Source organism: Brachycentrus maculatus, unplaced genomic scaffold, assembly GCF_059751285.1.
Source record: "Brachycentrus maculatus isolate JH-2025_06_01 unplaced genomic scaffold, ASM5975128v1 h1tg000085l, whole genome shotgun sequence".
NCBI classification, from domain to species: Eukaryota; Metazoa; Arthropoda; class Insecta; order Trichoptera; family Brachycentridae; genus Brachycentrus; species Brachycentrus maculatus.
The window spans coordinates 317,508-344,065 of record NW_028280839.1 but is presented as its reverse complement, the minus strand read 5'-3'; the positions used below and the strand labels follow the sequence as shown (position 1 = coordinate 344,065).

The following is a 26,558-nucleotide window of genomic DNA, read 5'->3' as shown; positions in this document are numbered from 1 at the left end:
ATGTGACATCCATGTAGCTATTTTTTAATTACAAAATTATTATTTGCAAATTTTTGAACAGCAATAATAATTCCTGGAATGCAAATTTAACCTATAGATATCAAAGTTTATTTATGATATTGTTATTTCATATTGAGGCAGACATTTTATTTTAATTTTTCGCTTTTTGTAGGAATAATAAAAGCATGTTGTTTTATTACGATATATTTATATTTTGTTAGATATCTCGAAAAAAGAACAAACGATGAATATAATCGGGTTTTGCCCAGGACTTATATATTTGTATAAATATATATATATATATATATATATATATATATATATATATATATATATATATATATATATATATATATATATATATATATATATATATATATATATATATATATATATATATATTTATAAATATATATATATATATATATATATATATATATATATATATACATATATATATATATATAAATAAATATACACATATATATATATATATATATATATATATATATATATATATATATATATATATATATATATATATATATATATATATATATATAAATAAAACCTCATTCGCGACCAATGGTACATGATGCAACGTTAAGTTGATCGTCAACTATGGGAAGGTAAGGTGATCAGTTTTGTGGTATGTATATATTTATTGGAACCTTATTTACCTTATCTATTAATTATATCATCCCTTCCTTGATTTCCTTCTACCTCTGCCGCCTCAACTATTCACCTGATCCTTTTCTCATGTTTTCCTTACCTTCGATTTTACAAAATATATATTATATGAATAACTTTAGGAGATGTATATGATTTTGAACAAACAAACAATAAAAGTTAGAACATACTTTAAATATTGTAATTTTGTTATTATTATTTATTTATTTTATATAGTTACATTTTTAAGTACAACAAAATACAATTTTTAAACATTTATACATATGGCAAACTTATAGTTATAGATTCGCTGTGCCTCTCCAAAAAAGAGACTGAGCTCTTGTGCTTGGAGAGGGACTTACACTCAAGGTTTAATGTTTTATATAATTAATGGTATAATAGTCTTTTTTATATTTTTTTTCAAGATTTATAAGTAATGGCCATTAATTTTTTTCTTAAGAATTTCTATATCTTCTATGTTTTTAAAATTTCTTTAGGGAGTTTATTGAAATATTTAATTCCCAAATATTTGAAGTTTTGTTGAAATTGTTTAGTATCATTGAAGAATCTCGAAGATAAACTTTTTAAAATTCAAATATTTGTCACCCTTTAGTAATTGAAAAATCAGGTTTTGTTTTTGAATGCCCAGAATCGTATTTATTTATGGTATTTTTATGTATTACCTATATCGCTTACTCCTTTCAAGAACGTCATAAATCAAAAATCGCCAATTTTGAGTTGTGCATGTTTTCGGAATGCCCAGAAAATGTACTATATCCCAGCAAAAGCGGCATATTTTTAACTTAATATTTACCCGCTACAGGGCGGAAAGTGTCATTTTTGCATTTTAAGAAAAGGTATTGTTTAATTATTTTTTTAAATATACTATATATTTTTCAAATGCAGAAAAAACCTTCAGGTTTTACTTAAAAAGATCTGTTGCACAGTAAAAAGTTCAATAAGTGGCTTGATATTTATTTTTAATACATTGTATTTTATTTTTAAACTTTAAAAACGTTCTCCTGAAAAATCAAGTTTTTTGATTTATGACGTTCTTGAAAGGAGTGAGCGATATGTAGATCCACGCCTGGAAAATAACGAAGTAACTAGTTGTTATGTAATCGGAAAAAAACCTGGTTTAATCTTGTAATACCTGTTTGGATACGGACTACATTAGGCACATGGTATTCTTCAACAATAACACAAATTACATGCGTTGGTACTTGGTACATGTTATTATTCTTCTTAGTGCCATCAGCCTGCTCTAAAGTATTTTTGCCATCGGTGAAAAATACAAAGGTACCTACGAAAATGGTTGTCAAACTTTTTTAAAGCACCTAAATAGTTATTTTTTGACATCTCATCAAAGATGAAGAAGAATATGGAAGTCTGGGCATTTACGGGGCTTACGACCCTCATAGGCTGGTTTAAGTGATCAAGAGTTTCTGCTTAATAAAAAGCTTCTTTACATCTCACCAATAGATGTCTCTAGTGAAGTTCTAGTGATTCATGAACAAGGTTTCTAAATTGGTTCATATATATAGAACTTTCAAGAATTTGAGTAGTGTGGTTGTCAATAATGGGTAGAATTGGTGAATGTTACACGTGTGTAAAGTGATCACTTAAACCAGCCTATGACGGTCGTAAGCCCCGTAAATACCCAGACTTCCATATTCTTCTTCATCTTTGATGAGATGTCAAAAAATAATATGAAAATAACTCCTGTAATTGGAGATAATCCAGATTTTGTGAACAAGTATTTGGACACACTCAAAATGTTGTACCTAAATAGTTGATGATGTCCACCTCCGTACTTCCGTAGCACCGTACTGGAGGTCCCGGGCTCGATTCCCAGGGGGGTCAAAATAAATATGGCCGATTTTCACACTCATATTAATTTATTATCACCTTGGACTGATACAAGAAGCGCAGGGCTGATCACCTTGCCTTCATGCAATTAACAATCAAGATAACACTGCGTCGCTATTATGCAGTGCCCTATGCACCATTGGGTGCGGATAGGGGTTAGAAGAAGAAGAAATAGTTGATAAACTTTGAAGGACTTTAACATCAAATTTAATAAGGTGAATATCGAGTTTTCAAATAATATATTCTAATCGAATGTTAGTTATAAATTTGTTCAATAGTTTTTTAACCCTTGTCCGCACCCAACGGTGCATAGGGCACTGCGTCGCATGGACGCAGTGTTATCTTGATCGTTAACAGATGAATGCAAGGTGATCACTACTGCGCTTCACGGACACCAGTCCAGCGTAATATTGAATAAATATTTGAGTGTAAAATCACTAATATTTATTTTCGACCCCCCCTGGGAATCGAACCCAGGACCTCCACGGTAGCTAAACACGCTAACCATTACACCAGTTAAGATTTAGAATATTTTTATTATAAATTTAAACGTAATAATAAAAAAGTGCTATTCATAAATCGATATTGGAAGTAGACAGATCTGAAATCCATATAGATAGACATATGCTGTCTGGAGAAAAGTAACAAAAATAAATCATTCATTCAAACCCCTTTCCGCAACAGATGGTGCGTAGGGCACTGCATCATATAAACGCAGTGTTATCTTGATCGTTAACGCACGAAGGAAAGGTGATTAGCCCTTTGCTTCAGGTACCAGTCCAGGGTAATAGAGTGAAAAATCAATTATATTCATTTGACACCTCCCTGGGAATCGAACCCTGGACCTCCAGTAGGGCAGCCGAGCATGCTGACCATTTCTTGCTCACCATCAAGTTCTACTTTTTTGTATGGATTTATTTTATATACTTACATGTTTGAGAAGTGATAGCCATTATCGTGAAGATAAACAACGATGTTTTGTCTAAAATTTGCAGAGGTCACTAGATGTCTCTGAACCTCACGCTAGGGTGAGTCTTGTGTCTGCAAGCTATCAACAATTTTTTTAAAGGTAACAGGTATATTTTTTTGCAGTGATGCTTCGTGGGGGGCACTTAGCCGAAAAGTTCCGAAAAGCATTTATTTATTTATTTATTATTCAAAACATATTACATATATAAGTCATATATATATATATATATATATATATATATATATATATATATATATATATATATATATATATATATATATATATATATATATATATATATATATATATATATATATATATATATATATATAATATTCTCGATGAGTAATTTCTATTTCTCATTTTGGGACATGGGATTAAGGTTAACAAGACTGGAACACAAATAAAGTAACAATTTTTTTTCAAATAACCAAAACTAATACATGGCAAAATATAAAAACGATTAACAGGTGTAATAAATAGGCATAAGAAGCATATTTAAAAAAAAAATAAATGAGAAAAACGTAAGGTAAGAAGCATATTTAAAATAAATAATACTAATAAAAGAGTTTCTGCCCAATAAAAAGCTTCTTTTTATCTCGCCAATAGATGTCTCTAGTGAAGTTCTAGTGATTCAAGAACAATGTTTCAAAATTGGTTCATATGTATAGAGCTTCCAAGAAATTGAGTAGTGTGGTTGTCAATAATGGGTAAAATTGGTAAATGTTACACGTGTGTAAAGTGATCACTTAAAACAGCCTATGACGGTCGTCAGCCCCGTAAATGCCCAGACTTCCATATTCTTCTTCATCATTGATGAGATGTCAAAAAATAATATGAAAAATACTCCTATAATTGGAGATAATCCAGATTTGTGAACAAGTATTTGGACACACTCAAAATGTAGTAAATATAAAAAGTGTTCAAAGTCATCCAGGTTGTTGGCTGTCATTGTTCAGAATTATGTGGTATTTATGTAAATTATTATAAAAATGTTTTTATTTTATCTTATATATAAATTTTTACTTTTCGCCTTGTTGCCTCTGTTTTAACTAACTCTGTATTCATCTTCAGTACCATCTCAGGTTTATATAATATGCAAGACTCTCGTGGGTTCTCATTCACCAGGCGACTGTTCGTCTAGTGGTCAATCTGCATTACTGAAATGGCTAAATTAATTTGTCTCTTCTTCGCCTTTTTGTTTGTGGATGCGTCCATAGCCGTAAGTCATAAAATATTTTTTATAATGTGTAAACGATTGATGTAAAACTGGGATTAATTAAATAAATGAACGAATACTAAAATAAGAGGAATTAAATTTATGTATAACTTGAGAAAAACAACATCTAATTTAACACGATTTAAAGAAATAATAATTCATGATATTTGGGTTAATAATATCACAAAAGCGTTATATTTTTTATGCAAAACAACATAATAGCTTTTTACCTTTTATTTTATTTGACCAGTGACCGGGTTTCGTCGCTGACAAAATTAAAAATGTTATGTACTCAACAAGGCAGGGGTTAAGAACCATGATCAAATATATTTTTTCTGAGAAAATTTATTTAAATTGCATGAATAATATAATAAAATTTTATTTATTTACTTAATACAGTTATAAAAAACAGAGCTATTTATTAATTTTCCTTTCCAAAAAAGAGACTAAGTTCTTGTGTTGGGAGAGGGACTCTGTAATATGAAAGTATTTTTTTTTTTTTGTCTATTTTTGAACAAATTATGAAAAAACATGTATTTAAAATCATACGAAAATTGGCTCTAATTTTTAAAACTAACGCAAGTAAAATAATATAGAACATATTATAATATATGTAAAATATTACATATTCAAGTCATAAAGGTGTATAAAAACAATGTTCGTGCAAATTTGTTTTATTTTAAAATATTTACTTTAGATTTAATGTTTTATTAAAATTTGATCCTCAAAATATAATAAAAATAAAAGATATCGTCCTAACGTATTATTATTGAAAATGAATAAAAAAATTACCTTATTTTTCATATTTTAAATATAATTATATAAGGTTTAATTTTTCTTATTATTGAAGAAAATGGACATTAGAAAAACATTTTAGTAGCTAAATAAAAAATAAAAAATAAAAGCATTTTTTTTCTCCACAGCATCCTGAACCACATCACGCTGATGTACCTTCATACACATTGAATGATAATCGCCGCATTCCTGCAATTGGTCTTGGAACGAGTGTGGTAAGAATCATGATTTTACTACATTTTAAGTTTATAAAAATACTTATTCACAAATCTGGATTATCTCCAATTAAGAGCTATTTAAAAAAAATCAAATCTTAACATAGATGAAGAAGAATATGGAAGTCTGGGTATTTACGCGGCTTACGACCGTCATAGGGTAGTTTGAGTGATCACTTTAAACACGTGTAACATTCACCAATTCTACCCAAGATTGACAACCTCACAACTCAAATTCTCGGAACTTCTATACATATATATTGTTCAATTTCGAAACATTTTGCTTGAATTTACTAGAATTTCACTAGAGTCATGTATGGGTTTTATTGAGAAGAAACTCTTACATTTGTATGTGAGGTCCGAATCCTGGATTAAATTCATATACATGAGAAACGCTAGAAAACATCAATTTTTTATTATTATTATTTTAGCTTATAATTTGACCAGTTTATGTATTTTGAACATTTTGAGTGTGTCCAAATACTTGCTCACAAATCTAGATTACCTCCAATTAAGAGTATTTTATTTTTATTTTTTGACATCTCAACATAGATGAAGAAGAATATGGAAATCTTGGCATTTACGAGCAATAATATTGTTTTAAAAACTTAAATACACCACTGCCCCCTTCAAAAAATAAAATCTATGTTTTTAGAAGATTTAAAACAAAAATTACCTAATGGTTTCAGAAAGGAGGTAGCAAGCCCCATGAAGTGCAGAAAGCTGTCGAAGCTGCCATTGATGCTGGATACAGGCACATCGACACGGCCGAGGATTATGAAACAGAAGACCAAGTGGGAGAAGCTATCAAGAATAAGATCCATGAAGGCGTAGTCAAGAGGGAAGATTTGTTCATCACTACGAAGGTACAATTTATTTTTATTTTTTAAAAACAATATTTCAATCATCACAAGATCGATACAGATAGAAATGTTGAAAATAGTAGGAATGTTTTAACATAAAAATACGCGATTCAATTGAAAGAATTTAGCTTTTTCCATTAGTGTACTTTTATTTAAATAAACATAAAATATGCATATTTATGTCCGAAACAACAATTAAATTTAACCAGTTTTAAAGTTTTTAAAGATACATCTAATAACTTGACAGTGATTTATGACAACCTGTATTCGATTTAAAAGTATGCTTAATAATAATTTTTAAGTACAATTTAAGTATAGTATTTAAGTATAATTTTTTATATACACATATATATATATATATATATATATATATATATATATATATATATATATATATATATATATATATATATATATATATATTTATATACACATTATATGTGTATGAGTATATGTATGATCTGTATGCAAAAGTCATGTTAAAAAATTAAGTTTTTCAGCCAATGGCGGTAGCCGAAAGAATATTAAATTTTCTACCGATTTGAGTTTTTTTGAGAAATTTTAGAAAGTGAACTGTCGATCAGCATAGCAAGTTTTGCAAGAGTTTTGATTTTTCTATTCCATTTTATTCCTTACCTATTGAGTTTTGGCAGATTATGTTGAATATGGACGTTGATATTAAGTTTCTACCGATTGGAGCCATTTTCAATTATTCAAAGTAAGTGCCGAGGAATCACAATATTTTAATATTATGGTTATATTTCAGCTATGGAACGATCACCACAGGGAGGACTTGGTGCTCCCAGCTCTGAGGGAATCTCTCAAGAAATTGGGATTGGATTACGTTGATCTCTACCTGATTCACTGGCCCGTTGAAGACTTCGTAAGTACTTCATAAATCAGTATTAAATAACTATTGCCCATTCATTTCGCGGTACCTAGAAAACATCTAGAAAGGGCGCGAATACCATTGGAATATTAAAACTCAAAAAATGAATAGATATTACGACAGTGATTACAGAACCAATTAAGGGTGAACTCTCAAGTATACACTTCTGTATGCGTCAGACACACGTGTATTCATCGTGTATTGGTATTTATTTTTTTTATTTTTTATAATATGCATTGATTTAAAAAAAAATGTTAATCTTTACCTTTCAATTAGTCTTTTCTTTTCAAAACCATATACCTATTTCAAAGAATTTTTTTTTTAACACTAAAACGGTTTTTAAGTCTGAGCATCCCAGTTTTTACGACCGGTATTTGGTTAGCTTAAGCGATCACTTTAAACACTTGAATAACGTACACCAATTATGAATAGTTCGCCTTAATGAAAATACAACCAATTTTTTACTTTTTTAGAAAAATTTCACGTTTGGAGAGACCGACTACTTGGATACATGGAAAGCGATGGAGGAAGCTTATAAATTGGGTCTTGCTAAATCCATTGGAGTTTCAAACTTCAACGAAAAACAAATCGATAGAATCCGGAAGGTGGCTACTGTCCAGCCTGCTGCATTGCAAATTGAGGTAAGCATGATTAATAAGAGACTTAAAAGAGCATTCAGAAGACCAGTGAGTCCTTAAAAGGGAAATAAGGATATATTTTTCTAACATAGCATTTACAGGGTTTACGACCGTCATAGGCTTGGTTAAGTGATCACTTTTCACACGTGTAATATTTACCAATTGTACCCATGATCAACAACCACACTACTTAGTACTAAGTTAATGATAAAAAAATTAAATGACTTACACGTTAGTCGAAGAAAAAAAAAATAAAACAAAAAAAAATTTCACCCACAAAGATAAACAATAAATAATAAGTGTAAGTCCCTCTCCAAGCACATGAGCTTAGTCTCTATTGGAGAGAACTGCGTTATTCATTTTAAGATTGCAAAAGTAGAAATGCCTAGAAAATGAATTGATTGAAATGAATGAACCATATTAAATCATAAAAATGTTTTTTTAAAATAATTTAATTAATTTTGTAGACATTTCTACTTTACAAACTAAAAATTCATTACCCTGTTCTCTCCAATAAAGAGTCTCAACTCTTGTGCTTGGAGAGGGACTTACACTTATTTTTTATTGTTTATGTTTGTGGGTGAAATAATTTATTTTAATTCATTTAATTTTTTTTCTTGTGTTTTTTTTTGTTTTTTTTTCTCCGATTGACGTGTTTATAATTGATTAAATTTATTTTTTTAGCAATTCAATGTCTTAATTTTTTTATCTGTGGGATATAAAAAAAAGTATTTGGAGTATGGAAGAATTTGGTTCCCAAATACCAAATATTTTAAGTTTTGTTATAAGTGGTTCATGTTTTGACTGCTGTTGCTTTTGTTTCAGGTGAATCCTAACCTCACTCAGAAGAAGTTGGTTCAATACGCTCAGGAACACGGAATCGTCGTGATTGGTTATGCTCCTTTAGGATCCCTCCCTGACGCCAAGAAGAATAAGAAGAGTCCTCCGCCAAGCATCGATGACCCCACCCTCACGGCCATTGCTCAAAAATACCACAAGAACACCGTCCAAATTGTTCTCAGATACTTGGTAAGTCGATTCAACTACAAATTTAACTTCAATATAGTTTCAATAAAAAAAATAAACGACTATTATTTCATTTAAAAAAAAGGAATAACCCGCAAAGCTTCTATTTTAGATGCTTGTCTTCAGGTAGGATAGTAAGGATAGGGAAGGTAAATAAGGAAGGTAGTAAGGTCTTCTTCTTTAGCTTTCTGTCCTCCACTGCTGGATATAAGCCTCTTCTATATCTTTCCATTTTTTCGGTCTGTTGCTGTTTGCAGCCAGTTTTTACCCCCCACAGCGGCTATGTCGTCGTACCATCTTTTTAAAGGTCTTACGACCTATCTTTTATTCTCCCAAGGTTTCCGTCTCAAAATTTTAGGGGTTCATCTTATGGGTCCTGTCTTGCAACATGTCCCGCCCATTGCCACTCGAGTCTCGCCAAGCGATCCATGATATCCGCTATTTTGGTTCTGTTCTTAATTTATTCAGTTTTTATTTTATCTCTTGGGCAAGCATGGTTCTTTCCATGGATCACTGTGTGTATTTGTGAGCTTCTCTGCGTTTATTTTTGTCACAGCCATGTTATCTAGTGTATATGTTTTCACTGGTAGTATGCAGGATTCATACGTTTTTCTTTTTGGAAATTAGGAATCTCTTTACTCTTGTAAGTTTGGGAAACTCAAATAATACCTATTCCCAGTAGCATGCATTTATATAGGCACATAAGCAGTGCCTACTCTAATGGAATGGAGAAAAATCTGGAAAACTACGATAATAATGATAATTTAAAAAACATCTACTAATTATAAAGAAAACTACAAGTTTTCTCAATTATTAGAGTTATGATAGATAAGTTTAAAAAAATAATTTAAAACGCTGTTTTTTCTACTTCTTACCCTGATTTTAAACCCTGTGCACGCCACTGCCTATACATTATATAAACCGAACAAGTTAAAAAAATAAGTATTTCGATACATTTAAAATATTATGAATTACACAAGATGTTCAAAATTAATAATCTTTTCTCCTCACAGGTCGAGAGAGGTATCGTCCCAATTCCTAAGTCTGGCAACCCTGCTCGTCTTCTTGAGAACATTTCCATCTTTGACTTCCACCTAACTCCAGAAGAGATTGAACAAATTGACCACTTCAACAAGGATTATCGTCTAATTGATGTTCCGGAATGGAGGTCCCACAAATACTACCCGTTCGCTTGAAGCAGTGTTATACTGGTTCATTGCCGTGTTAGTGATAATGTACTTACTATGTTTTTATAGCGTTGAAAGGGGCATTCTTTAGGATAAAAATTGTTTAAAAATTATACGAAATTATTTCAATAATAAATGTGATTTTGTGCAATACTTCTGAAGTTTAATTCCGTTTTTATTCTATGTTTTACTTGGTAAATACAACTATTTCTGTTTCACTATAGTGACACGTGTTTCGATTACACATATTGTTTTATTTAACAGTATTAATATTATTTATTATTATTCACTCTTCGGATAAAATGTATTTTTTTAAGTATCTGAACTTGATATGAAACATGTATTTTGAGCATCCCAGGGCTTACGACCTGGTATTTGGCTGGCTTAAGCGATCACTTAATACACTTGTGTAACGTTCACCATTCTGCCCATTTGTGAACATCAAATTAGTTTTTTTTACGGAATAGAAATAAAGATACATTTATGTGAATTTGGTTAATTTACCTGAATAGATCCATGCAGACAAATTCAGTGAATCAACGAGTCAGTGAATAGGTCAGCAGAGAACGAGATTCGCTAAAAATTGGGATCCGGTCACTAACCTATGAACTAACAATAAGTATTAACTGGATCTTTTGGACTGATCATATGAACGGGTTATTAAGAACCGGTCGTTCTCAAACGACTCAAGTCTGTTAGTCACGTGAAATAATGTCACATTCCGGCAGCCATATTTATTTCATACAAAAACATATTTCGCATACTTCGTATCAAAATAAAATAAATCACCTTGTAAGCCATCTGAGTGATGTCAAAATAACAACACTTTGATGAAAATGTACACGTCACTGCCATCTGTTGGTGGAAAGTGAAAGTCTGATCTTATTCTATTTCTGCATCAAAACATACATAACTTCCCTGGCAATGTTTCAGAGCCGGAACGCACATAGTCAGTTATGAAATCTATTTCGGACTTCGTGTGTGCATTGTCAGTGTTGTTAGAATTAAGTTTACGATTTGATTACGGCCAATTCCACTGAAATTGGTTGTTAAAATCACCACAGTTTGGTTTCACGATGAATAAATTTATCACCAGTATTGTGCTTTTATCATTCCTTTACTTTGTAACAGTTTGTGCCCAAATCGGTAAGATAAACATAACTTATTGAAAACTTTATAAAATTAAACAACTTTGTTTTAACCACTTTTTGTACCACAAAGTATCTGCGGCAAAACATTCAAGAAATAACTTTTTAAATTTTTCAAATAAAAATTTGTTTTTTGTGTCGGGTTGTGGTCCCGCGGTTAGTGTCACGGACCCTTGAGTCAGAGTTTCTCGGTTCGAACCCACTCTACCACAATTTGATACCTATTTATAATAATGAACCGCTTAGAGTCACAGAAATAGTATGAAATTGAGTATTTTTGTAAAAAATAAGAAAATAAAACACAAATATTTATCTTTTTAAAAACTATAAAATAATTCAAATAATGTTCGTTTCACTTTCATTTTGATGTTGAGATGAAATTTGTTTCAATTAGGGAATTTCAAAATAGTATTTTCATACATATTTATTTAAATATGTAGTCTTTACTAACGTATGATGTATTTTAAAATAATCCTTACGACTTTTAAGAATCTAGAAAACTAAGCCATCTCTGATGATTTTCAAGAAACGCCTGAAATATTACTGTTCTCGTATACTACTGGAACACTAGCTATACATCATATTATTCCCATTAGATTTCCTCTGTCTTTTCCGCTTTATCTCCTTCCATGATCCTATTTCCTTGGCCTTCTTTGCTTTCACTAACTTCCAGTTTATTCAAATTTAATTTTGTAATTATTTCTTCAATCGCATTACAATTAATTGTAATTTATACATTTTTATATTTTTTGTTTTTGATTGGTATTAAAAGTACTGTCTGTCCTCTAATTACTAACGGCTGTATAAGGCTCCAACTTTTTGACAATAACTAGCCTGTTTTTGGTTGGTTAGAAGATATTGCCCATTGCCTTTGCAATAAGCCCATCAACGTACGTATATTTTGTATAAGAAGTTAAAATAAATAAAATAAAAACAAAAAAATACACATTTTTACAAAAAAAATCATTGATATCCGTTCCCAATGTGGAGGATATGGGATCGATTCATAGTAAAATGTTTTAATTTTTATGTTTTTACTGTAATTGTATTTATAAATATACATTAAAATATATCATTCGTAAGAAAAGAGTTTATGGAAAAATAATTATCTAGAAAAATGTTTTATTGCAATGCCCTTAAATAAAGTTTGAAAAAATGCTTTTTAAAAATCATTTTTGTAAATAAAATGAAAATAAGAAAAAGGAAAATTTTCATACGCGTTTTTGGATAAATGTTATGAGGATTTTTCACAAATAAAAAAAAACTACATTACGCCAAATGTCAGCTAATAAGATATTTAAATTCCTTGTAAATTATCTGTTTAGTTATTTTGTATTAAAAGAAGGTATACAAAATACACAATCACTTTTCGTTAAAAAAATTGTGTTTCTTACAAAAAGATACGTAAGATAATTAAGCTTAGAAAAAGAAAAAAAATACATAATTTTATGAACAGTTTTCCAAAGTAAAGAGTAGAAAATTCTCTTAAAATGTGAAAAAAGTTGGTATAATACCAGATCGTATTTGTTAAGTATTATAATAACAAAGAATTTGTAATATTCAATGAAGGAAGGTTTGGCATGTTTCCAGAACTTGGGAAACTAAACTAATGAAAAACAAATAAACAAGTTACCTATTTAGACATGGCTAGATTGATTATCATCGTTTGATGAACCCGATCAATCAAGAGATCAAATTTATCCCTGAGGCTTAAAAAAAGTTCTAGACAATTAAAAGATAAGGAATTGTATCATCGTGAATGAAACGATTGTTCAAATTGGTATTTATTCGTTATTTTAAATGTGATTTTTTTTACAACATTTTGTGTGCGTCCAAATACTTGTTCACAAATCTGGATTATCTCCAATTATAGGAGTTATTTTTCATAATTTTTTTTGATATCTCAACATAGATAAAGAAGAATATGAAGTCTGGGCATTTACGGGGTTTACGACCGTCATAGGCTGGTTTAAGTTATCACTTTACACACGTGTAACAAATGTTACACGTGTGTAAATACCAATTCTACCCATGTTTGACAAACACAGTACTCATATTCTTGGAAGTTCTATATATATATGATCACTTGTAATGTGATTACTTAAATCAGCCTATGACAGTCGTAAGTCTCGTAAATGTCTAGACTTACATATTCTTCTTCAACTATGTTGAGATGTCAAAAAATAATATGAAAAGATAAGGAATTGTATCATCATGAATGAAACGATTGATCAAATTGGTATTTTACTCGTTATTTTTAAATGTTATTTATTTTGAAAGTGTTCTTTTGAAGTAATTATTATTTTACAGGTAGATTATGCCACAGCAATGAAGAATGCTTAGAACAGTTTCTCTGCGTTGAAAATGCCTGTGAATGTAAACCGAGACATGTACAAAATGGAGCTTTTTGTTTTCCAGGTGGGTTTTTAGTTGCTCATTCTTTATGTCATGCTATATCTTTTCAATTATTTATTGATTCGGCATTAATTTTGTGGAATGACATGATTATTTTAATAAAAAATAAACACTTGAATAATCCACTTAATTGAGTTTTATTTTTATTTACGACTAGTTTCGAAAACGACAATTGTTTTATATCTTCTGGTACAAATTAAAACTAAATAAAAATATATTTAGGTGTATATATAGGTTAATAAATATATTTTTATTCGTTAGTTTTAATTTGAACCAGAAAATGAAAACAATTGTCGTTTTCGAAACTAGTCGTAAATAAAAATAAAACTCAATTAAGTGGATTATTCAAGTGTTTAATTTTTATTAAAATATCTTTTCAGCATTAAAAAATGGCCATGGGTAACATTCTTGCATTGAACTAAAAAGGCTTCATTTTAATCTTTTTCTCCTTTATAATGTTATTCACCACTCAGACGTTTACAATATTGGGCTTTCTGTTTTCTAGGTAGGTTAATAATTGCTATTCCTTTATTTTATTTTATTATTTTATTTTTTTAAATTTTATTTTATTAGAAAGAAAAACAACAGTTTCAAAACATGATAAATCAGAATACAAAAAAATCATGAATACCAATTACAGTTTTTCAAATTTCGCTCACTCCTTTCAAGAACGTCATAAATCAAAAAACTTGATTTTTCAGGAGAACGTTTTTAAAGTTAAAAAATATAACACAATGTATTAAAAATAAATATTAAGACACTTTTTAAACTTTTTACTGTGCACAGATATTTTAAGGTAAAACCTGAAGGTTTTTTCTCCATTTGAAATATATTTAGTATATTTCAAAAAATAATTAAACAATGCCTTTTCTTCAAAATGCAAAAACAACACTTTCTGCCCTGTAGCGTGTAAATATTAAGTCAAAAATATGCTGCTTTTGCTGGGATACAGTACATTTTCTGGGTATTCCGAAAACATGCAGAACTGAAAATTGACGATTTTTGATTTATGACGTTCTTGAAAGGAGTGAGCGATTTATGCACAGGAAAAGTAAGAGAAAAAATCTATACTTATATAAGAAGATATAGATAAGGATGGGATAAAGAGAAAAGGAAAGGGAGATGTCAGTGATAGGAAAAGAAGAAAAGAAGAGGACTGACAATAGAATTACCCTTTTAGGTTTATAAAATTTCGAATAACTTTCGAATTTTTGACTTAATATGTCTTTTCAACCATGAAAACAATTATTGGTCACTTTTTTGCATTGAGCTAAATTAGCTTCATTAAAATCTCTCTCTACTGTAAACAGTTGCAGGGGTACATTATTAAAGCAACCCTTATCTTATTTCATGTCAATTTTTTGTAGTTTTCCATTATTCTGAAGTGTATTCAATATTGATATCTAAAATTGATTTTCCCTCTTGCTTACAGAAGTCCAATATGGAGAAGAGTGCTGGTTCGAGGAGCAGTGTGTTGACTACAGACACGTCTGCAAAAATATCACAAATGTCGGAAGTAAAAGATGTTTATGTGATATGTAAGTACCTAATATCATTTATTTATTGATTTGGCGTTTAATTTGTAGAACTCCATTTTAATTTATGTTTAAATTTTAAAATCAAACACGGATATTTTGAGTCTACTAAGTTGTATTTTATTAAAAAACACATATAAATTAATATTGTGACAATTGTTTCGACTAGTTGTGGTATTTTCAAACGAATGTGAATATTAAATGGACAAACTTTATAAAATTAATTAACTTTGTTTAAACCACTTGTTTATTACTACAATTTAATCTACCGGTTGTTATTAGGGGTTGCTATGCAATGAATAATAAAAATAGCATTTAGGATTTTTTACGGAGTGTGTGGAAGTTTTTGGTGAGAGTATTTTAATATTTTTAATGTTTTAGAATTAAATAAACCCTGATGATGCAAGGTTCTTGTCGAAACCGGTAGGTTAAATTGTATTAATAAACAAGTGGTTAGAACAAAGTTAATTAATTTTATAAAGTTTATAAAATGTGCCACAAAGTATCTGCAGAAAATATTGAAGAAATTAAATGAACAGACTCAAAAGAATATGGGTTTGATTTAAAAATTAATACATAAACCGAAAATCATATGTCACTGGATGTACCAAATCCTAAGCGTTTCAAACTATATTCCTTAAAAAAGATGTCTCTAGCTAACGCTTACAGTATTTTTGCTTTCATCATTGCAATATACTTATGAACCTATAAAAAAATATCGATAATCTATATAAGTCATGCGACACGCACAAGGTGATTTTTTTTACTTGAGTTTAGGTTACATTGATAGACAACAACGCTGGAAATATTTTGAAATATTTTTAAATATCTTTATTTTTTTTACATGTTTACTAAATATTGATTTTTCATATTTATTTTCTAGGTACCATGATTTTAACGAAACAGTAGGACAATGCACTCCCAAGAAGAATCTAACGTCGCTACTGGAAGAAAAGTACAATTCTTTCGGTAAATATTTAAAGATATTCTAGTGTGAAATGAAAGATTCATATTGTTTTGTAAACACACTATGCTAAGTGCTACCTCTTTCCGATAACTTTTTTCTCTAAACAAATTCTAGGAATCACTCAAAATTGAATCAACATCCAAAATAGAATTGCAATTGGAGCAAAGTGGAATTCTGAAAACACAATCCAGTTGGAGCTTTCAATCGCCCACATATTCAATTTGTCACTGTAGCAAAAATAGCTTTGCCATAGTGCATTGAATCGTATTTGAATGATTTTTAAATACATTTTTAGCTAAATTTAGTTAAGATCAGTATTTCCCAATGTGGGGCGCAAATTGAATGTCTTGGGGGGCAATGCGTATGTCGATATTTGTTAAATTATTGTCGAAAAACACATTTTTGAAAAAAACATATATTGTAACCTCTGATTTTTGGAGAATATGATGCCATCACATTTATATTTGTACTCATCCATATTCTTCTTAGATAGATGGCAATACTAGCCCAAAGTAAAAAAAAAGAGATTATAGACAGATACTTCGCATGTGTGTGATTGACTTGTTCGTTCGTTCGGTACAAATAAGGTTGGGAAACACTGGTTTAGATGATAGAAGTTACATATTGGGTGCTTTTTGATACAGTGATGCCTCGCAGAACGAACTTTCCGTTCGTCCATTAAGCGATTCGCAAAACGAACCACGCTTCATACAGCGGACTGTATCATAGAAAAGAACTGACAAGTGAAGAGCACTAAGTATTTTTATTTTTAATTATTTTTTGACATCTCATCAAAGATGAAGAAGAATATGGAAGTCTGGGCATTTACGGGGCTGACGACCGTCATAGGCTGGTTTAAGTGATCACTTTACACACGTGTAACATTCACCAATTCTACCCAATTATTGACAACCACACTAGTTTAATTCTTAGAAGTTCTATTTATATGAACCAATTTTGAAATATTGTTCTTGAATCACTAGAACTTCACTAGAGACATCTATTAGTGAGATGTAAAGAAGCTTTTTACTAAGCAGAAACTCTTATATTAATATGTGAGGTCCGAATCCTGGATTATAATCACACACATGAGAAACGCCAGAAAATACCATTTTCATTTTTATTATTTAAGCTTATAATTTGACCAGATAATTTATTTACAACAAATAGTATTTGGACACACTCAAAATGTTGTAAGAGCACTAAGTACTTCTAGTCCAGCAACATGATCCAGCTCAAAGGGAAGGTCCATCTGACAACAAAGAGGAGCAATGAATTTGATTGAATTTTACTCGGTAAATACCGCTATTTTAAAATTTATTATAATACGCGTTTCGATGCATTCTGCACCAATATCAAACACCGTCTGATAATGATGCTAAATGCATCGTAACACTTGTCACAAAAGATTTTAAATACTAGTGGTATTTATCAATTCTTACCACCTCCGTAGCGTAGTGGTCAGCACGTTTGGCTAGAGCGTTGGAGGTCGCGAGTTTTATTCATAGGGGGGTCATAAATAATGTATTGATTACTTATTTATTTTTTTTACAAAAATGTTAATAAAATTAGTATATAACCACTCACCGAGATTTTTACGTCTACCGGTTTCGAGACGTACCCGTCTCTTCGTCAGGACAATCACTAACACAGCATGCAAACAATACTATCCTTCACCACCATAGCACCATTTACACACTCAAAAATTGCGTGTGTTAGACATTTTGTGTAGTTTTGAGTGTGTAAATGGTGCTATGGTGGTGAAGGGTAGTATTGTTTGCATGCTGTGTTAGTGATTGTCCTGACGAAGAGACGGGTACGTCTCGAAACCGGTAGACGTAAAAATCTCGGTGAGTGGTTATATACTAATTTTATTAACATTTTTGTAAAAAAATAAATAAGTAAAAATGACTAACCACAAAGTAAATGCTTTAAATATTAATAATATTGAGAATAATGTATTGATTTTTCACTCTTATATTTATTTAACATTACTTTGGAATTATACCAGACGCCAGGGGCTGATCACCTTTCTATCATGTATTTAACGATCAAAAACTCTTTCTTTTCTATGCAGTGCCCTATGCACCATTGGGTGTGTATAAGGGTAATAATAGAGATGAAGAATTTAACAAGTAAAATATAAATTAAAAATTATGTTTTTTGAAGTCTGGATGAAGTCTGGGTATACTTTCGTGTTCCCATCTCCAAGGTCTATTGTTATTATGGTAGGTATATTTATTTATAATATCATCTCAATAGACTTATGCTGAACCTATGCTGAAATATCTTTAAAAATCTTGAGATAATTAACTCTCAGGTAGAGATAATCCAGATCAAAACTTTAAACAAACTTTAAATATTGTGGAAATAATAAAATTAGATACATTGTGTATGTTTTTTCAGATGTCATTTCCGGGCAAGCTAAAGCTACGTTCTACGGAATTCTTGTGATTGGGTTTTTAATAACCGCGATCGGATTCTTCTGTTTGATAGTAGCATCCTTCTACTGCTTCCGGATCTATATAACGTAAGTTTTTCTACATTTTTCTATTTAAAAAAATCGTCGCGGGTCAAAATCTGTGCGATTGTTTTACTTCGTGCATGGTCGTCTCCACCCGTCTCTTCAACTCGGCGCACAGTATTGGGTTTAACAAAATCTACAGGGTGGCGCAAAATGAATGACCCTGTCGGAAAATTTTATAATTTTTGTAAATGGCGTAGTACGTTAATCGTATTTGATATTTGTAAACTAGACAGCTACAGTATATAAACAAATTTATTGTGGCGCAAAATTTATAACCCTAACGGAAGATGTTATATTTTATTGCAAATGGCGTCGTACATCAATCACTACTTACAGTTGAGAACAAGATAGCTGCAGTGTTAAAAAAAATAGGGTGGCGCAAAATTAATCATCCAATATTGTTTTTTAATAATTTTCTTAGTGAATGAAAAAAAAATTAGCGATGGAAATCTTTATTTGGACTTAAAATTTATTTCTGCCGCCAGTATTGATACATGTTTGTGCCCGTTTTATCAATATGTTTGTATACTATTTGTGTACAACATTTTGAGTGTGTCCAAATACTTGTTCACAAAATCTGGATTATCTCCAATTACAGGAGTTATTTTCATATTATTTTTTGACATCTCATCAAAGATGAAGAAGAACAAGTATTTTGTGAACAAGTATTTGGACACACTCAAAATGTTGTAAATAAATTATCTGGTCAAATTATAAGCTTAATAATAAAAATGAAAATGGTATTTTCTGGCGTTTCTCATGTGTGTGATTATAATCCGGGATTCGGATCTCACATACTAATATAAGAGTTTCTGCTTAATAAAAAGCTTCTTTACATCTCACCAATAGATGTCTCTAGTGAAGTTTTAGTGATTCATGAACAAGGTTTCTAAATTGGTTCATATATATAGAACTTCCAAGAATTTGAGTAGTGTGGTTGTCAATAATGGGTAGAATTGGTGAATGTTACACGTGTGTAAAGTGATCACTTAAACCAGCCTATGACGGTCGTAAGCCCCGTAAATACCCAGACTTCCATATTCTTCTTCATCTTTGATGAGATGTCAAAAAATAATACTATTTGTGTATATGTACAGAGTTGAATACATTCTTTTTGCCTTTGTAAGCATCGGAAAAATTAATAAATCCAACAAATTATTTATAAAAATAGTTTTTAAAATTGATACCTACTTTAAAAGCATCTTGTGATTGTTAGCGATATACAATATTAAACGTAGTTAGCGTGGTAAATTTTTACATATTGTATTTTTTTAATTGGCAAAGCACCCACAATTGAGTGATACATGCCACCTTTCATTACATATTAATGATACAAAATAATGATTTTACTGAAACGTTTTTAGATGAATTTACTTGAAGTAACTTAAACGTTTTTTAATGATTTTACTTGAAGTAACTTAAACGTTTTTTAATGATTTTACTTGAAGTTACTTAAACGTTTTTTAATGATTTTACTTGGAGTTACTTAAACCTTTTTGGCAAACTTTTAAAAGTGCTTTATGACCACACTTTTGATATTTTGTGAGTTCGTTGATAAGAGGTGCTGGACATTCAGCGGGAAGGACAAACCCTCCGAGCGAATGTCCTGAAGGAACTCAAGGTTAGGGAGTAAGGGGCAGTTGAATCATATCGCTCACTCCTTTCAAGAACGTCATAAATAAAAAATCGTCAATTTCCAGTTGTGCATGTTTTCAGAATGTCCAGAAAATGTACTATATCCCAGCAAAAGCGGCATATTTTTAACTTAATATTTACCTGCTACAGGGCAGATAGTGTTGTTTTTACATTTTAAAGAAAAGGTATTTTTAAATTATTTTTTAAAAATACTAAATATTTTTCAAATGAAGAACAAACCTTCAGGTTTTACCTAAAAAGATCTGTTACACAACAAAAAGTTCAATAAGTGGCTTGATATTTATTTTTAATACATTGCATTATATATTTAAACTTTAAAAACTTTCTCCTGAAAAATCAAGTTTTTTGATTTATGACGTTCTTGAAAGGAGTGAGCGATATGTGATCAGCAGTCTCATCCTCTTCACATGCGCATAATTAACAAGTTAGGATGTTAATTTTTTTGAGGTGGGATGCTAGTACAGTATGGCCGATCCTCGGCCTGCACGGAAGAGAACATATTGCATTGAAAGTAGTACTTTTTATCTTTGTTTATTATTTATCTAAATTTATTTGCTAATAATTATTTATTCAGTGTATTTTATAATCATGGGTATCACTAGTTCTGAGCAGTTGCGGTCACAAGGGGGTCATCTTGAATTGTAATTCAATCATACTTAGGACGATGTAAGGTATGAAATTCCATAGCTTTTATTGAAAAATAAAAGTTTTTTTCTAAATTAATGAGGATTTTTTAAGCATTAATTTTTAACATGAATTTCACGAATGCTACAATAATTTTATTGGCTTATTAAGTAGAATGATAAACAAATTATATTTTGAGGAGGGAAATATTAATGTCTCGGCATTTACAGGGCTTATGACCTGGAATTGGTTTAAGTCGGCGCTGGAGATGTCTTATAGGAATATAAAATCCAGAACGAAGGACTGGGAAGAAAATAATATATTTTTGTTCCTTCCTACCTATAAAGTAACGTGGAGATATTTTGACAATTTTCTTCTTCTTTTAGACATTTATTTTGGCAGGGAGGCGGTTGACCATAAAAGTTTAAGAACCTTTGGTTTAGGTGATCACCTTGTACGCTGCCTAAAATTTACGATTCTGTCTTATCATTAATTATGAAAGAATTTTCACCTATGGTAACAAAATCGAACCCATCATAGATGACTCCAGTGAACTCACACGTAAAGCGTCATGAGATTTACGATAAATGTAGGAACTACAAAAATTTTAGTAGTGTGGTTGTCAACCATGGGAAGAATGGTGAATGTTGCATGTGTGTAAAGTGATCACTTAACCAGCTTACGACAAGTTGTAAGCCTTGTAAATACCCAGACTTCGATACTCTTCTTTATACATATATGTTGAGATGTCAAAATTTAAAAAAAAGTTATGTGCTTCACAATGTTTAAAACAGATGTCAATTCTTAAATTAGATATGAAATATATTTTTTTGTACTTATAATTTGTAATTACATGTGTAATATATTGTGAAATAATTTTCCTTGTAAAAGACGGGACAGTTGGAACAATTTAATTTATAAACACCAGAATGATTCAATTCATCTTCTTTATCTTTAAAATTTAACATCAGTTTACCTATGTTGTTGTTTGTATAAAAAGCTGTTGTAGAATTAGTGTTTATTAAAGTGGTATTACACAAAGTGAAGATGAATGATAAGGAGAGTGTTATATTACCATACCACAAAGTTAACAAATGATTTTAATATTCAAAATTTGTTATCAAATATGTTTTTTTTACAGGGATAAGCAGCTAGATCAAGAAGTGGACAATTTAATTGTCAAAAATGGAGGAAGACCGGGACAGAGTCATCCTTCTCGCAACTCACAAAGGAAAAAGCAGATCGGCGAGGCGACCATTGGTCCAATATTCACAGGAGATATGGTCATGGCGTAATACAAACAAAATTATATACAGAGTACTGAAGAGAGTTTGATAAATAAATACGTAAATAAATATGTGATCTAAGCATCGTTGGATGCGGATAAGAGCAAGAACAATATCGTAATAAAAAATCTATAAATTAAATAAAAATTATATAACTCCACTTTTGAGTTTATTAATGTAAACACGACTAGTTTCGACAATTATAGATTATATTAATATACTCAAAAGTGGTCTCGTACAAGTGTTTTTATTAATATCATAATATTTTACCAAAAAGTGAATTGGCAAATCAATAAACAATATAGTCTATGATGTTATATATATATATATATATATATATATATATATATATATATATATATATATATATATATATATATATATATATATATATACATATATATATATATATATATATATATATATATATATATATTATATATATATATATATATATATATATATTTATATATATATATATATTTATATATATATATATATATATATATATATATATATATATATATATATATATATATATATATATATATGTATAAATATATATATATATATATATATATATATATATATATATATTATATATATATATATATATATAAATATTGAATATGGTTTTTCATCAAAACATTTATTGTAAATAATACAAATAAAATATTTTATTAAAAAAATATGTTTTTTGTTATTGTTGATTTAGTCAGCGATCGGAACTGATATCATATAAAAGCCAAATTTTATAAATAACTGAAATACAGAAGTGTAAAAATAAATCAAATGTCATATTCTTTTTACAATGGAAAATTATTTGTGTTTTTTATTATTTAAGAAAATACTTTAATTTCATACATTTCTGTGAGCCTAAGCAGCTCACTATTAGAAATAGGTATCAAATAAAATAAAATTGAATTTAAGTATCTTGGAGTTGACGTTAGTAGTGAGACTTAAAAACAAATCAACAAGGCTGCAGCTATATAGCTCCGTATATACGGATGCCTTAGAAACTCATTGTGAAGGAACAAATACATGAGAAAATAAAGTAAAATGAAGATATACAAGACACATGTCTTGTACAAGACATATCGCTCACTCCTTTGAAGAACGTCATAAATAAAAAAATTGTCAATTTTCAGTTGTGCATGTTTTCGGAATGCCCAGAAAATGTACTATATCCCAGCAAAAGAGCATATTTTAAACTAAATATTTAACCGCTACAGGGCAGAAAGTGTTGTTTTTGCATTTTGAAGAAAAGGTATTGTTTAATTATTATTTTTAAATATACTAAATATTTTTAAAATAGAGAAAAAACCTTTAGGTTTTTCCTAAAAATATAGTAAAAAAAATTCCTGTTGCATAGTAAAAAGTTCGATAAGTGACTTGATATTTATTTTAAAAATATTGTATTATATTTTTAAACTTTAAAAACGTTCTCCTGAAAAATCAAGTTTTTTTATTTATGACGTTCTTGAAAGGAGTGAGCGATATGTACCAGACATATGATCGACCAATAGTCACTTATGGGATTGAGACAAGAGCACATACTTCTAAAACAAAATCTCGACTTCGAACCTCCGAGATGAAGACTCTCTGATCCATAACCGGAAACACATTGCGAGACCGAGTAAGAAATACCGACATGTGTAAGACGGAGGATATCGTGAGGTGGAGACGACAACGAAGGCGATACTGGAATGAGCATATAAACAGAATGTCAGAAGACAGACTTCCACGTTTCGGCCTTCAAGGAAACCCTGAAGGACGCAGACTCCCAGACAGACCTCCAAAAAGGTGGAAAGACAGCTGGGAGTCAACATCCTGAGAGCGACAGGCGGAGGCACAAACAGATCCTTAGGATCTACAAAAAGAAGAAGAAGGTATCAAATTGTGGTAGAGTGGATCCGAACCGAAAAATTCTGACTCAAGAGTCCACGACACTAACAACGGGACCACAACCCCACACTTGATTTCATAATTATCGAATTTAGGTCACAAGAGTAATTATATTGCCGCAGTGACATAAGGGATGCAAAATCCATTGACATCATAATTTTTTTTGCTGAATGACACATCCTAGATGAAATTTTAACAGCACTTTAATTTTTACCAGGAGCTCAAGAATATGTCCATGTTTATGTTTAACCCTTTTATTTTTCAATTTAATACTCCAGTGATTATCCTGGCGTTAAATATTATTTACTTGGGTAGAAAATTCTTCATAAAAACTTACCCCCGTATACGAAATCGTAAAAAAACACCTACAAGTTTTCCGAAAGCCCCGAATAAAAAGTATCAATTCTTTAGTATGGTTGCCTTGTCTTATTCGTTTGCAGAAGTTGTCTCTTTTGACGATCAGAGGGTGAAATAACCCCTATGTAAGGGTAAATTTTAGGGATCGAATGAACCGACTGTTTTTTCAAGAAAGCAATCAATTTTCTTTATATTTCGGTTTTCAATTTGAGAGTCATTCACGGCTGGGATTAACATTTCAACAGCCATTTTTGTTTAAAAATTATTTGCTGTCATTTGCACAATTTTCAGCATAGTTGATTGGTTCAAACATAATGCATCTAAACAGGGCTGTGCCTAGACATTTTGGCACCATATAAGTTATAAAGTTCGGCAAATAATAACTGAAATTTCTATCGAAATATATATGTTTTTTTGATAGTTTAAATCGTTATTGTATATCTGTAAAGGATTCAAAGTAAAGATTTAAGTTTTGTACTGACATTTCTTGGTATAACTGCAATTTATATAATAAAATAACAGCTATAAAAGTCTGTTCATAATTATTTTACCTCTAGATAAAAAAAAATATATATATATATTTAATTATTTATACTGCTAAATAAATAATTAAACAAAAAAAAACAACTAGAGGTAAAAAAACTGTGAACAGACCGTACTCGCATAGGGTTTTCCAATAAGAGGTTTCATTTTGAATAGCCCGCTATCTGGGCAGCTGCCACATTTGAAGCTGTCATCTTTTGATATTTGTCAAGTGAAAACTACGCGATTAATAAAAATGCAACGATACACGCTTCAACAACGCATTGAATTGTTAAAATCCACTACAGAAATGGTGAAAATTTTGCAATCACAGTTCGCGAAACTAAAGCACTTTTTGGTCGTCGTGAAGCGCCTTCTCGGCCAGCAATAGTGAAACTTGTTTAAAAAAATGAGCTGTTGGGACAATTTGGTGATGTGAAGAATCGAAACCCTCAACGTGTCACTGTTTGGTGCGGTTTTCGGGCTGGCGGTGTGATTGGACATTACTTATTCGAAAATGAGGCTGGTGCAACTGTTACGGTGAATGGATTGCGTTATCGAGCTATGATTAATGATTTTTTATGGCCGGAATTGGAAGATATTGATGTGGACGACGTTTATTTTCAACAAGACGGCGCTACGTGCCACACAAGCAATGAAACAATCGCAATTTTGCAACATAAATTTCCTGGCCGTGTTATTTCTCGAAGAGGTGATCACAGTTGGCCCCCGAGATCTTGTGATTAAAACCTTGAGACTTTTTTTCCTTGGGGCCACGTGAAAGATAAGGTCTATGCCAATGCTCTACAATCGATTGAAGACCTTAAAGATGAAATTCGTGAAGTTATCGAGGACATACAGCCGCAAATATGCGAATTGGTCATGGAAAATTTCATGAAAAGGATATGGTGCTGCAGCCGTAGCCGTGGCGGCCATTTGGCTGATATCATTTTCCATCGTAAATCGCATACTTTTCTCTTAACAATGCAATAAATATTCATTAATTTATCTTAAAATATACCAGTTTTTTTCAAATATCAAAATGAAACCACTTATTGGATAACCCTATATATAGTTTTTTCCACATAAATTTTTATTTGACCAGCGACCGGGTTTTGTCGTAACCGACCAGTCTGACTATGTCGATTACGACGAAACCCGGTCGCTGGTCAAATAAAATTTATGTGGAAAATATTATATATGTAGCTGTTATTTTATTATATCAAAGTAAAGTTTAACGATCATCATATCTTAGATAGATTATATCAAAGTAAGA

The 26,558-nt window shown here is 30.4% G+C and overlaps 2 protein-coding genes across 3 annotated transcripts; both read left to right on the top strand.

Annotated features, from left to right (window-relative positions):
- Positions 1–4,627: 4,627 nt before the first annotated feature.
- LOC148310907 (aldo-keto reductase AKR2E4-like) lies at positions 4,628–10,493 on the top strand. The gene is made up of 7 exons (XM_088257581.1): positions 4,628–4,730; positions 5,651–5,737; positions 6,427–6,603; positions 7,367–7,483; positions 7,963–8,130; positions 8,953–9,156; positions 10,167–10,493. The coding sequence occupies exons 1-7, from the start codon at positions 4,674–4,676 to the stop codon at positions 10,347–10,349; spliced, it is 993 nt and encodes a 330-aa protein (XP_088113707.1). The 5' UTR covers positions 4,628–4,673; the 3' UTR covers positions 10,350–10,493.
- Positions 10,494–11,050: 557 nt separating this feature from the next.
- LOC148310906 (uncharacterized) lies at positions 11,051–22,813 on the top strand. 2 transcript variants are annotated; one of them, XM_088257565.1, is made up of 6 exons: positions 11,051–11,486; positions 13,799–13,906; positions 15,336–15,441; positions 16,322–16,407; positions 18,812–18,935; positions 22,354–22,813. In XM_088257565.1, exons 1-6 carry the CDS (start codon positions 11,417–11,419, stop codon positions 22,505–22,507), a joined length of 648 nt encoding a protein of 215 aa, XP_088113691.1. In that variant the 5' UTR covers positions 11,051–11,416; the 3' UTR covers positions 22,508–22,813. The 2 variants fall into 2 exon arrangements, with proteins under 2 accessions (XP_088113691.1, XP_088113692.1); XM_088257566.1 differs by lacking the exon at positions 22,354–22,813 and adding an exon at positions 21,191–21,259 and having other exon boundaries at positions 11,289–11,486.
- Positions 22,814–26,558: the final 3,745 nt, after the last annotated feature.

Coding starts and splice junctions, on each gene's coding strand:
- LOC148310907 (XM_088257581.1), top strand. CDS start 4,674: ATGGCTAAATTAATTTGTCTCTTCTTCGCCTTTTTGTTTGTGGATGCG. Junction 6,604..7,366: donor ATTTGTTCATCACTACGAAG/GTACAATTTATT, acceptor GTTATATTTCAG/CTATGGAACGATCACCACAG. Junction 7,484..7,962: donor ACTGGCCCGTTGAAGACTTC/GTAAGTACTTCA, acceptor TTACTTTTTTAG/AAAAATTTCACGTTTGGAGA.
- LOC148310906 (XM_088257565.1), top strand. CDS start 11,417: ATGAATAAATTTATCACCAGTATTGTGCTTTTATCATTCCTTTACTTT. Junction 11,487..13,798: donor AACAGTTTGTGCCCAAATCG/GTAAGATAAACA, acceptor ATTATTTTACAG/GTAGATTATGCCACAGCAAT. Junction 13,907..15,335: donor TGGAGCTTTTTGTTTTCCAG/GTGGGTTTTTAG, acceptor TCTTGCTTACAG/AAGTCCAATATGGAGAAGAG.